General features: G+C 33.2%; 1 protein-coding gene across 7 annotated transcripts in view; it reads left to right on the plus strand.

Annotated features, from left to right (window-relative positions):
• PRKACB (protein kinase cAMP-activated catalytic subunit beta) overlaps positions 1–13,743 on the plus strand; it is a 120,727-nt gene that overhangs the window by 57,568 nt on the left and 49,416 nt on the right. Inside the window, exon 1 of one of the 7 annotated variants that reach the window (XM_031031894.2) lies at positions 11,405–11,587. The exons of 3 other annotated variants lie outside the window; for them this stretch is intronic. In XM_031031894.2, the coding sequence (XP_030887754.1) occupies positions 11,578–11,587 (10 nt within the window). In that variant the 5' untranslated portion in view covers positions 11,405–11,577. Of the gene's footprint in view, positions 1–11,404; positions 11,588–11,861; positions 12,181–13,743 lie in introns of those variants that run through there. 3 more of the 7 variants (XM_006736936.3, XM_031031895.2, XM_031031897.2) reach the window with 3 other exon arrangements.

Below are 13,743 nucleotides of genomic sequence, written 5' to 3' on the forward strand. Positions count from 1 at the left end.
TTTACTTAAAAGACATAGTAAGATATTGTCTAGAAAGGTAGTCTGTAGATCTGATCTTTGAAATCTATTATATATTCAGAATTTTGAACTACATTCTAAAAGACAGTGGGGAGCTAATCCAGTTTTTTAAAGCAGAAAATAATATATATGCAGTCTTTGTTAAAAGGGCCTAAAGAATTTTAACTAGCATAATAAAGGAAAAGTTAACTTGCTTATTCTGCAAGGAAATGTATTTGGATACTAAAGATTTTTTATTTGAGCTGGGCAGGTAATTACAACTAAGACTTTTGGTCACTGCATGACCATGGCAAATGAATAGTCAGACACTGGATTCCCTTTACAATAACAGTGCTCATTTAAGATGTTTCTTCTACCTGGAATTCCTTTTCCTTTCTTCTACCAGTGGTGAGATATGCTCGTACTTTCAGACTCTGCTCAAATATTATCTCTAACAAAATCACCAAAGCATTCTTTTCCTGTTTTTCATTCCATTAGAGTTCATAATCTCTTCCTATGTTCTCCTATCATTTTATGCTCACTTCAGTTATGGCTTATTTTATAGATTTAAAGTTATATTACATTAGTCCTTAAGTTACATATCTCCCCTATTTGACTTTGAACTCCTAGAGGGCATAAATTTGTCAATTTATTTTTGGCATTGCCAGCATAGTTCTCAATAAACACTGAGTTGTTTGTTAGATTGCTGTTAAATATCACTATGGTCTTACACTAACAAGCATTCTCTAATTTGTTCTATTATGATCTTTGCAATTTATTTCAAAGGCTTATGGTCATTAAACAAAAGCAGTAAAATGCTGACCTGAGCATGGAGAATACCACATTCCAGAGGCACTAAACTCTTCAGTGTTATCTGTGTATTTTTATCATGATTGCTTATAAGAATTTGAATAATCAGCAGAACTTATACTAAACTAATTGGAAAATTAAATAATTTAAAATTAGAAAATGTTTCCTTGGGCTACTTAGCAATGCCAAGTAGTATATCAAGTGTAATAACATAAAGAGTAGCTTCTATTTGCTTGTGTTTTGCAAGAATAGCCATACTACATGGTTAGAGAAAAAAGATTAAGTATATATTCTAGGTAGTGTCTTGCTACTCAAAGTGTGTTCCCAGTCCAACAGCATTAGCATCATCTGGCAGCCTGTTAACAAAGGAAGACTCGGGATGCTTGGGTGGCTCACTCAGTTAAGTGTCTGCCTTTGGCTCAGGTCATGATCCCAGGGTCCTGGATCGAGTCCCACATCGGGCTCCCTGCTCAGGAGGGAATCTGCTTCTCCCTCTCCCTACTGCTCCCCCTGCTCTTGCTCTCTCTCTCTCTGACAAATAAATAAATAAAGTCTTTAAAAAAAAAAGAAAGAAAGAAAGACTCTCAGGCGCTATCAAACCTGAGTCAGTATTTTCATTTTAACAGAATTACCCAGCTGATTCATATGCACATTAAAGTTAGAGAAGCACTTTTTCCCTACTAATATTTTAATCTGATTACCAAATAATATGTCTTCATTGGAGAAAATTTGCAAACCTTAGAAAAGAACAAAGAAAAATGTAAAAAATCACACAATTCCACCAAAAGATAACCACTGCCAACATCTTTTGTATATATAGTCTTATAGATATCTTTTGTATATATAGACTACTTTTTGCATAAACGAATTTCCACCAGCCCCTAAATTTGGATCTTTTAGTACACAGTGTTTCATTACATTTTTGCTCATCATAAAGAGTTGTTCCACAATATCTTTTAAGATGGCTGTTTTGTATTATATTTTAAAGATGTACCACAATTTATTTAACTGATCACTGGCCATCTAGATTGTTTTTAATTTTTGCTATTATATAAAAAAATGCTGTGACAAACATCCTTGTAGGTAAATCATTGTACATATTATTTTTATATTTTATAGGACAAATTTAGAGAACTGTTATGACTATTTTAAGGCTTTTGCATTAAATTAATTTGCACCCCGGGTATATAAGTAATATATCCTTTTGGAGTTAAATTTGTTTCAGTATTCAGAGAAGATGTTTAAATTCCCTCATATAATTTTCTGATACATCAAACATGCTTTATTTTCTCCTTTATTATTAGTGTTTATCAGAATTATCCACTTTTCAAAATTGATCAATTATTAGTAGCAAATGGTCTGAGAGACATGTTTTAGTTGCTGAATATAGACCATTATCATTAGATGTTCCTTGGTAATCAACAGACTATAATCTAGTTGGGTTGGAGATTCAGTCATATTATAAAGTATATCACATAATTCTGCTTGTGCAATATAGCAGTGACTCTTACCCCTTTATTCCCACATTCCCTGCTTGGAATACTGTCATATACATTATCACATGAAACATTTATTTACTATCTGTCAGACATTGTTCTAAGGACATTGCATATATTCATTTATGTAATCCTTTAAAAAACCCAGTAGGGTAAGTATTATTATCATTCACATCTTACAGATGAAGAGACTAAAGCACATTGAGGGACAGTAATTTCTTCAAGATAACATATCCAAAGGAAGAAATTTGAACAAAGGCAGTCTGGCTCCAAAGCCCATGCTTTTAGTACCTATTCTGTGAAATCTTTCTATATGTGTATAAGAAAAACAGGTCTCTGGCTCCTATAGCAAAGATTTGTGTCTGAGGTTTCCTGTTAATGCAGAGACAGCATGCATATTATAAGGACCAAGAAGACCAACAGGCTAGAAAGAGAACTTTGAAAATAAGATGCCATCCAAAAAAGAGCTAATAAATCGAAACTGGAGTGATATATTCTCTGAAGGATTGACTATTACTTGCAAAGTCCTAAAATAATGGCTGTTTTTAACTCAGTTTTTAACTAGTTTTATAACTAGTATGGCCCACTTAGGATACAAATAAGGTTTCATCTTTTAAATATTTAGATTAATCACTTGCACTCATCTGTTCATGTTAGCAGGACTGCTAAGTAGCTCTTTTCTTGGTGTCCCCTTCCAGCCCCCTTCACATATTGCTAAACTTTTGACAGTTCACTCATTACAGAGAGGCTAATCTTCCTTTCAAAGCATAGATGAAAAAAGAGATGAGTATTTTGATTAGTATATAAGCTAGTGGTCTCATTTTTAGCTTCATTTGATTTTGCTACTGCTCCATAGTTTCATGGTTTAAAACTGGTCCCAAGGAATTTGATGTATCCTTGCTCTTGATGTGATGACACTGATCCTTGTGGAGACCTTAGTGGTTCTTAATAGGAGGATGACCACCCTTTCCAGTGTTGTGCTTATCCAAGGGATATATCACAGGATTTAGTTTCCTTAATTTATACTTACATGCTTCATGATCCTGACTTCCATGCCAGGTTGAATGTGTGACAAGGTTATCTTTTAGCCCTTCCCCCACTGTATCAAAATCAGCCTTCCTCTCTTGAACATCTTGTCCAGGGATAGCAAACTGGTTGTAACTCAAATGTAGCTCACAGGTAAGTTTTGTTTGGTCCTCATAGTATTTTTTAAATAATTGAATTTGATACCATTATTTTATATAAAAATATAAAATAATGATTTTAAAACAAAAGATTTCATACTAATATTGGACTTTTATATCCTTGAACCATTAGAAAAGTTGATTTCAGTGGTCTCTTATTCCCACTTAAGAATAAATGGGCACTGAATGAATATCCTCTTTAATCGGGGTTTATACTGTGTGATTTACTCTGGCCTTCACTTCTATTGCTTTGCCTATATGGCCCCTGTAGGCACTTAAATTTGGCCTATAGTGCCTCTAATGTGGACCCTAAATCACCAACTCAGATTCTCCTTTACTCTTTGATAAAGCTTCTTTAGTGTGCCTACTCATGGGCCACAGATACTATCACTAAAATTCATGGAAGAAATTCTGGTAATTCTGAACCTTAGAAAGAATGGGGTCTAGTTTTAATCCCTCCCTTTCAGGATCCCTGTTTTATTTTTAATACAAATCTACTTACCTCCTTCCCTTTAATTAGTTTTGTTTACCATTAGGTATTGGGAAGGAACAGCCTTTACTAGCTCCAAAGGGTTTTTGTTAGATCATTTCCCCAAACTAATGGATGCCTACCAGCCTTATATTTACGTAATTAAGTTGTCTACTGAAGTGATTCTTCCTAGAGCAAAGAAGATCTGCTTCAGTCAACTGTCTCTACTTACATAGAAGAGCACTTGACAACTTTTTTTTTTTTTTAGATTTATTTGTAGAGAGAGAGAGAAAGAGTACACACATGCACCCTTGCGAGCATGGGGAGGGGCAGAAGGAGAAAGAGGGAAAGAATCTTAAGCAGACTCCCCACTGAGCGTGGAGCCTGATAGGACATGGGGCTCAATATCACAACCCTGAGACTGTGACCTGAGCCGAAATCGAGAGTTGGGCACTTAACTGAGCCACCCAGGAGCTCTGACAACTTTTTAAAAAATGAAGTATGACTTATGTACCATAAAACCCAGTCATTATAAGTGTAGAGTTCAATGTTTATTAATAAATTTATAGAATTGTGCAGCCATCTCCACAATTCATTTTTAGAATATTTCCATCACTTGAGAAAATTCTTTTGTATCCTTTGGCAATCAGTCTCCACTTTCACCTCAACCACAGACAGACCCTGACCTGTTTTCTGGACCTACAGATTTCCTTTTCTGGATGTTTTATATAAATAGAATTATACAACATGTAATCTATTGTTTCTGGCTTCTTGCACTTAAAATAATGTTTTTGATGTTTATCCATGTTATAGATCAATAATTTTATTGCTGAATTATAGCATGCTGTATGGATATAATACATTTAGTTTATCCATTCAGCAATTGATGAACATTAAGATTGTTTCCAGTTTTGGGTTATTTGGATAATGTTGCTATAAACATTTGCATACAAGACTGAGTGGACAAATGCTTCCAGTTCTCTTAAGTAGATGTCTAGGAGTAGAATTGCTGGGTCATATGCTAAGTTTATGTTTATTCTTTTGAAACTTCCAAATTGTTTTAAGTGGCTTTACCCCTTTACATTGCCAGCAGCAATGTATGAGGGTTAGTTTCTTCACATTCTTTTTAATACTTAATATCATCAGTCTTTTTGATTATAACCATTCTGTTATATGTGAATTGGTATTTCATTATGGTTTCAGTTTGTATTTCCCTAATGATTGATGATGTTGAGCATATTTTCATAAGTTCTTATAAGCCATTTGTGTATCTTCTTTGGAGAAACATATTTTCAAATATTTTGCCCACCTCCAAAATTGAGGATTTTTGCCTTCTTTTTTTTTTTTTTTTTAAAGATTTTATTTATTTATTTGAGACAGAATGAGAGAGAGAGAGAGAGAGCGCATGAGAGGGGGGAGGGTCAGAGGGAGAAGCAGGCTCCCTGCCGAGCAGGGAGCCCGATGTGGGACTCGATCCAGGGACTCCAGGATAATGACCTGAGCCGAAGGCAGTCGCTTAACCAACTGAGCCACCCAGGCGCCCGGATTTTTGCCTTCTTATCATCAAATCTTTTTTTTTTTTTTTAAAGATTTTATTTATTTATTTGACAGAGAGAGACACAGCGAGAGAGGGAACACAAGCAGGGGGAGTGGGAGAGGGAGAAGCAGGCTTCCCGCAGAGCAGGGAGCCCGATGTAGGGCTCGATCCCAGGACCCTGGGATCATGACCTGAGCCGAAGGCAGAGGCTTAACGACTGAGCCACCCAGGCGCCCCACTTATCATCAAGTCTTAAGAGTTCTTTATATATTCTGAACACAAGTACTTTACCAAATACATTATTTGCAAATATTTTCTCTCAGTCTGTAGCTTATTTTCTTAAATGATGTCTTTGAAGAGTAAAAGTTTGTGATTTTTAATGAAGTACAATTTATCATTTTTTTTCCTTTATAGATTGTGCTTTTGGTGCCAAATCAAATCATTGTCTAACCCAAGACAATGAAGACTTTTATTCTCTGCTTTCATCTAGAAATCCATTTTTTTAGTTGTTTTTGTATATGATGTGTGGTATGGAGTGAAGTTCTTTTCTCCCCCCCTTCATATGGCTATCCAATTTTTACTGCACTTTCTTAATCCAAATTTTAGCATCAGCTATCGTTTCTTAAAAAAAAGTCTGCTGGGATTTTCATAGAGATTGTACTGAATCTGTAGATTAATTTGTAAAGAATTGCTATTTTAACAATATTGAGTGTTGTAATCCATGAAGATGAAATATTTCTCCAATTTGTAGATGTTCTTTAATTACTATAGTGTTTCCTATTTTTTAGTGAAGAAATCTTGTTAAAATTGATTTTTAAATATTTTATTTCTATTAATACTGTTGTGAATGGAGTGGTTTCTTTTTTATGTTTGGGTTGTTTGTTCCTAGTATATTAAAATGTTATTGATTTTTGTATATTAATCTTACATCCTATGATGTTAATAAACTCATTTATTAGTTCTGGTAGTTTCTTTGTAGAGTCCTTAGAATTTTCTACATATAGTCAAGTCATCTGCAAATAAAAATTATCAGTCTATCTGCCTTTTTTCTTACCTCATTGCACTGGCTAGAACTTCTAATACAAAATTGCATAGAAGTGGTGAGTGCTGACATCCTTGTCTTATTTCCAGTCTTAGGGGGAAAACATTCCATCTTTCACCATTATATATGATGTAAGCTACAGAGTACCCTCCCCCCCCCCATACACACACACGCCCTTTATCAGCTAGATGAAGTTCCCTCCTAGTCCTAGTTTGTTGAAAGCTTTTATCACAGGTGTTGAATTTTATGGAATGCTTCTTCCTCATATATTCAGATGATTATGTGGTTTTGTCTTTTATTTTATTAATACAGCATATTTCATTAATTGATTTTCAGTTTGAACCAACCTTGCATTCCTGGTATAAATCCTACATGGTTATGGTATATAATCCTTTTTATATACTGTTGGATTAGGTTTGTTAATATTTTGATAAAGATATTTGCATTTTGATGGATATTAGTCTGTAATTTTCTTTCGATCTTTGTCTAGCTTTGTCTAGCTTTGGTATCAGACATAGAATAAATTGGGAAGTGTCACATCCTCCTCTATATTCTGAAAAAGTTTATGTAGAATTGATATTATATCTTTGGATGTTTCATAGAATCCCCCAGTGAAACCGTATGGACATGAGCTTTTCTTTGTGGGAAAAATTTTAATTACTAATTCAACATTTTAATTTGTTCATAGGTCTTTTCAGATTTTCTATTTCTTCTTGAGTTAGTTTCAGTAACTTGTGTCTTTCTATGAATTTGTCCAGTTCATCTAAGTTATATAATCAAGATAAAGTTGTTTATAGTATTCCCTTATAATTTTTTAAATTTCTCTAGTGTCAGTGATGATGTTGTTTTTTCATTTTTCATTTGGGTAATTAGTACCATCTCTATTTTGTCTGGTTTTATTATGTTTTATGAATTTTAATGTTTCATCAGTCTAGCTTGAGGTTTATCAGTAAGGCTTTTGGTCTTACTCATTTTCTCTGTTGTTTTTCTATTTTCTATTTCATTGAATTTTGCTCTGATCTGCTGTTTGGTTTTGGTTTAATTTGATCTTCTTTCTTGAGTCTCTTAAGGTGGAAAAAGCTTAGATTGCTTGAGACTTTTCTAATTTGGTGTTTTCTTTTCTAATTTGGTGTTTAAATCTACAGATTTCCCTCTAAGCTCTGCTTTGTCTGCATTTCATAAAATGTTGATTTCTTGTAGGTGTTTTTACATTCAGTGCAAACATTTTCTAATTGTCCTTTAGATTTCTTTGTGATTTAAATCCAAATATTTGGGGATTTCCAAATTTTCTGTTGTTGATTTCTAATTTAATTTTGCTGTAATCAGAGAACATATTTTGAATGATTTTTGTCCTTTCAGATTAATATAACATTTAGCTAATGCTTAATGTAGAAATTCCCATTTGTGCTTAAAACACTATGTATTTTGATGATGTTAGGTACTGTGTTTTATAAATGTCAAATTTTTATGGTATTATTCAAGTTTCCTGTATCTTTGCTGATTATCTGTCTAGTTTTTCCATGAATTATTGAGCAGGGAATATTGAAATCTTCAGCTCTAATTGCTGAATAATCTAGTTCTTCTTTCAATTCTGCCATTTTTGTTTTAGTATTTTGGGGGCTGTTTTGTTCAGTGCATATACATTTCTAATTGTTAAATTTCTCAGATATATTGGCCCTTTTATCATTATGAAATGTCCTTTTTTGTCTGAAGTACTATTTTTTCTCTTAAAGTTCATTTTGTCTGATACTGATTTAGGTACTCCAGCTGTCTTATGGTTACTTTTTGCATGGTATATCTTTTTCTTTTCCTTTTCCTTTCAACCTATTTATATCTTTAAATCTGGCTTTTGTAGATAGTATATAGTTGGACCTTGCTTTTTTTTTAATCCAGTCTGATAATTTCTGCCTTTTCATCTGTCTTTATTCCATTCACATTGATATGGTTGGATTTCCACCTTCCATTATGCTGATTGTTTTCTATGTCTTATAGTTTTTGTTGTTATTTTTGTCTTTTACATCTTTAGTGTTAAACAAGTATTTATTAGGTGCCATTTTAATTATTCTTTGTTTTTTAACTAAATTTTTAAAATATATTTTCTTTATGTTTGATTTAGGGGTTATAATGTCCATTTTATCTTATCACAATCTACTTCAGGATGATACCGACTTAATTCTGGTAAAATATAGCTGTTTTGATCCAATATAGCCCCATTTCTTCCGGGGTATTTTCACATATATTACATGTATATTTTTGTAAACCCAGCATTGCAATTTCATACACTTTAAGTCCTTTAAAGAAATTAAGAGAAGACAGAAAAGTATGTATTTTTAAAGTCTTTTAATATATTTTCACTATTTCCAGTATTCTTCATTTCTTCCTGTCAATTTGAGTATTGTCTAGTGTCATTTCCTTTCAGCCTGAAGGACATTCTTAAGTATTTCTGCTTGCAACAAACATTCTCAGCTGTTATTTATTTGGGAATGTCTTCCTTTGTTTTTGGAGAATAATGTTTTGGATAGAAAATTTTTGTGAACAGGTTTCTTTTTTCTCTTAGCACTGTGAATATATCTTTCCACTGTCTTCTAAGCTCCCTATTTCTGGTAATCAGTCCTATTCCTTTTTCCTTGTACATGATTAGTCATTTTTCTCTTGCTGCTTTTAAGATTTTCTCTTTGTCTTTCACTTTCAAAAACTTGAGTACAATGTGCCTGGGTATAGATCTCTTTGTGTTATTTCTAGTTAGTATTATTTGAACTTCTGGATCTGTGGGGTAGTGTTTTCCATCCAATTGGATTTTCAACCAGTATTTCTTCAAATATTTTTTCTTTGCCCTTTGTCTTTCTCCTCTCTTTCTAGGATTCCTATACATGTATGTTGCTACCCTTGATATCCCACAGGTTTGTGAGGTTCTGTTCATTTTTCTCCTGTCTTTTGTTCTCTGTATTTTTCAGTCTGGATATTTGTATTGATCTATCTTCACCTTCACTGATTCAGTCTTTGCCCTCAGAGCTTCTGTTTGGGCCTTTGTAGTCAGTTTGTAAATTTTGGTTATTGTACTTTCAAAGTCTATAATTTTTATGTTATAAATAGTTTCTCTTTGAACCATGAGAGACTAGGACTCTGAGAAACAAACTGAGGGTTCTAGAGGGGAAGGGGGGAGGGGGATGGGTTAGCCTGGTGATGGGTATTAATGAGGGCACATATTGAATGGAGCACTGGGTGTTATACGCCAACAATGAATCATGGAACATTACATCAAAAACTAATGATGTAATGTATGATGATTAACATAATGTAATAAAATAAAATTAAAAAAATAGTTTCTCTTTCTGTATTGAAACTTATTATTATATCATTGCCATTACATTTTCCTTTAATTCTTTAAACATTTCCTTTTATTCATTGATATATTTATAATAGCTGTTTTAAAGTCTTTTGTCTGCTAAATCCTATATCTTGGCCTATTCAGAGACATTTTCTATTGACTGCCTTTCATTATTGGATTATATAATATTTTTGTCAAAAAAAATCTATTTTTTAAATGGTATTTTTGTAGCAGTTCTGGATTCTGATTATTTTTTCTTCCCTGGTTGTTTTTATTTATTTTTAATAGCATTTTTGGCCTTAATGTATGGTCTGTCCCCCATGGTGTCTGGCTGCTGATTTCTCTGCTAGGGATTACCCTGTGTCTATGTAACTTAGTTGTTATTCAGTGATTGATCAGAGGTTGTGCTCAAACACTTTGAGCAAGTCTGTGCTGATGAAGCTGTTTGTGGTTGAAGGGTACATTTCAGTGTTCAGGCAGTTTTCAAGTCTGTACCAGCTTTAACTCTCTGTAGGGCCCTCTTGGGTCTCCCTTATGGGAATAGCTTTGTAGTTAGCCAGGGATATGTGAAGAGCTTATTTAGGTCCACTCTGACTCTCTCATTTCCATTTTCTGTGTTAAATTTCTTGCTAGACTACCAGGCTGCTGCTCACCCCTACCAAGGGCCACAACTTTAGTCTAGCAAAGCTGGACACTTGCCCTATTCATTTCCTATAGTCTGCTTTTTTTTATTGACAACATCATGTGTGGGCTATTTTTCATTTATTTTATTTTTTTATTTTTTTGGCCTCCTCTGTATATCACATCAGCCCTCTCTGGCAGCAACGCTGCTGGTTGTCATGGCCAGCCCCACCTGATAGAAATACTTCACTGACTGAGCTGTTAAGGGAACAGGAGCAGCACCAAGCAAGACCACCACAGACTCCCACTGTTCTTATACAAAGTTTAGCAGTATTTCATGAATATGTGCTTTGCAATTTATTGTTTGTGATTGCTAGATTTCCAGAACCATCAAATTGTTGTTTTTGACAATTTTGTTCAGCTTCATAGTTGTTTCTCAGAGAAAAGATTTGCTGACTCAACTCATTCCCCCATCACCAGAAGTCCTATCTCACCTGGCAACTTTCAAAATAGCAAGTTCACTTGCTGAAGTTCCAAACTTAACTAGGTACTATTCTATCAATCCTTTGTACCATTTTGGTACAAAATTTGGTCTCTGGGAATCAAAATAGTCTGTTCCCCATGTTATCCAGTCTGCCTACCTTGCTACACAATCTGTCATCTTCATCCTTTTTGATGTAAGGAATTATACATTTCAACAACAATCTCCAGTAACTTTTTGTATATTATTCTCTTTTGAAAACCACATAAGTGGCATCTGACGCTCTTTGTAATGCTGAATTTAATGGAAGTTTATAAATAAATTATTTTATGATTCTGCTTTATAAATGAAGAAATATATAGTGTTGTATTTTGTTTCTTCCATAATACAGAATGTTTAAATGGTTAACATTTGTGCTGCAGTATAGCTTTCTGGCTCATGAAAAATGAAAGCTATCAGCGATCTGGGCAATAAGATTCATCGCCAATAGTCACTAGCAACAGCACACAGCATTTTAATATCAGTGAGGTCCACAGCTAGCAGTAAGAGCTGGTGTAATTGAAAGACGTTTAGGTGCAATCATTCTGCTGTCTGTTCCTTGCCAGGTTCAACATGGGATTGTGTGAGTATTTGAAGAAAACAGCAATTTTTTTGTATCTTTGAAAGATGTAAAAAGGGTAGATAAGTGCTTAAATTTAAGAAACGTGGTAATTTTTAAATCATGTGGCTCTAAAATAAAAAGATATTTTATTTGTCTTGCTTGATTAAAGCTTTAGAAAAGCTACTCCTTGGTTACAAGTGAACCGATAATTCTGGTCTAATGTTGCCGTGGTAACAACTCATGCTGATATAATTGAGAACATCTTATACATCCTGGTTTGAACATTTTCTCCCTGCCATTTTGAGTTGTTCTAGTGGTATATGAAGGAGGCTACGATAACCAGCTTGAAAGAAATTAAATCTAGTTATATACATCTTTGTCATTAATCTCATGTTTACTAGTGATATCTCATGCTGGGCAGTTATGCTTTGCTTCTAGGGGTTTTTCTTTTTTAAACAAAAGAAAGCTATTTTCATTTTCTGTGTGCTGCATGTTCCAGTGTATGTGTTTACACCATCGGTTCGTCTACCTCTAGAGATTAGCATAACTCCCTTTGCTGTTGGATTGTTGTTTTGAGCAATATGTTTTGGAAAGGTTGGTTTTCATCATGAGTGGTAAGTATGCTCTCTGAGCCTCTGCAGCTATATGTTTTTAAAAAATATTTAACTATAAGAGGAAAAAATATTTTCTAAAGGGGAAATTGTAAAGCCAGAGCTATAGTGAATTACATTTTCTGTTGATGCTTTTGCATTTTGGCATTATAGTAATTTGCTTTTAAAATCCATTGAGAACCCTGAACAAGTAAAACCAGTATTAATAGTCAATATCAGTAATCAGTTTCTAATTCTCTTTATGGTTTGATTTATTGTATTCATTACATACTGTTGATATTGTGTTACAAATTAGTATTTTAAAGACCCACCATGATAAGAGAGGAATTTCTTTTTAGTATCTGATCCTGAAGATAATTAAACTTCCCATTTATTGGCTTGTCATTCTAATATTAATTTTTGTTAGCTTCTTTTTGATAATATTTTAAAATATTAATCTTAAATAAGATGCTGCCAGAATTTTGTTGATTAATTGTATTGGTTGCTTTTAACTACACTTCATTGAGAAATAAAGATTTAATGATGAAATAAATATGTACATTTTGGTTTTGGAAGCTTTGTTAAAATTTTTCAGAGATACTGTTTTGGGGGAAATAATTTGTTAGAATACGTACTTTTGTGATTAGTTTCCTTTTTTGTTTTTATCATATGGCTTTTTTTTTTGAAACATTTCCAAAAATGTTTTTTGAGAAAATACACTACAGTATATACTGCAGTTTATCATAGGATAAAAGCTGTTCACTTTAAGCCAAACCTGTAGCTAAAAATAGATATCCTGTTGTTAGAGTGAGAAATACTTGCTTAGAGCATAATTCATTAGCATCTTTTTGCTTAACTAAAAAGGAGGATGTTTGTAAGTTAACCTTTGAATCTGATACATTTTTAAGAGAAATGTTATATTGTTTTTCTTATAATGTGTAACAGTCTATAATTTACACTTAAAGGATTTGGAATTGGAATTCAGAACCTGAGAGAGTTGTATTTTTGCTATATAATGATAGAATTCAAAATAGATGTACCTTTTCTTCCATAATTGGAGATCACCTCATTACTGCCAATAAATATTTTTTTTATCCTGTTGCCATATACCATAAGCCTCTTCAACACTGTTAGGTTTTGTTTATAAAATGATATAAGACATTAAAGGACATTTTTATATGGAAGATACTAAGAATTGTTATTGTTATTTTCCTGTTAGTAGATAGATCCTTCTGATCTAGTGTTTTAAATTTGGGCTAATACTACAAAATCAACATGTTAACATTCCTTAGGATTTCTATGGATATCAAAATTGAATATACCTGGTTATCATACTTAAAATATTAGATTTCTTTGACTCTGGCCAATGAGTGTTTTCTCTTTGAAAGTTTGGTTTAAAACAGAATTTTTAGGTAACCACTGTGGTGTTCTAGAGGTTTTACAGTTGGATGTATTGGTTTTAGCTGAGAAAATTGTTGCTGCTTTTCTATTGCTTTATTTCTCTTTGAAGAATGTATGGATTATTCAGATAATATTTGATATACTTGATCATATTGGCTTGTCCTTATAGCCCTTTCTACCACAGGA

Source organism: Leptonychotes weddellii, chromosome 4, assembly GCF_054177405.1.
Source record: "Leptonychotes weddellii isolate Sample4059 chromosome 4, ASM5417740v2, whole genome shotgun sequence".
NCBI classification, from domain to species: Eukaryota; Metazoa; Chordata; class Mammalia; order Carnivora; family Phocidae; genus Leptonychotes; species Leptonychotes weddellii.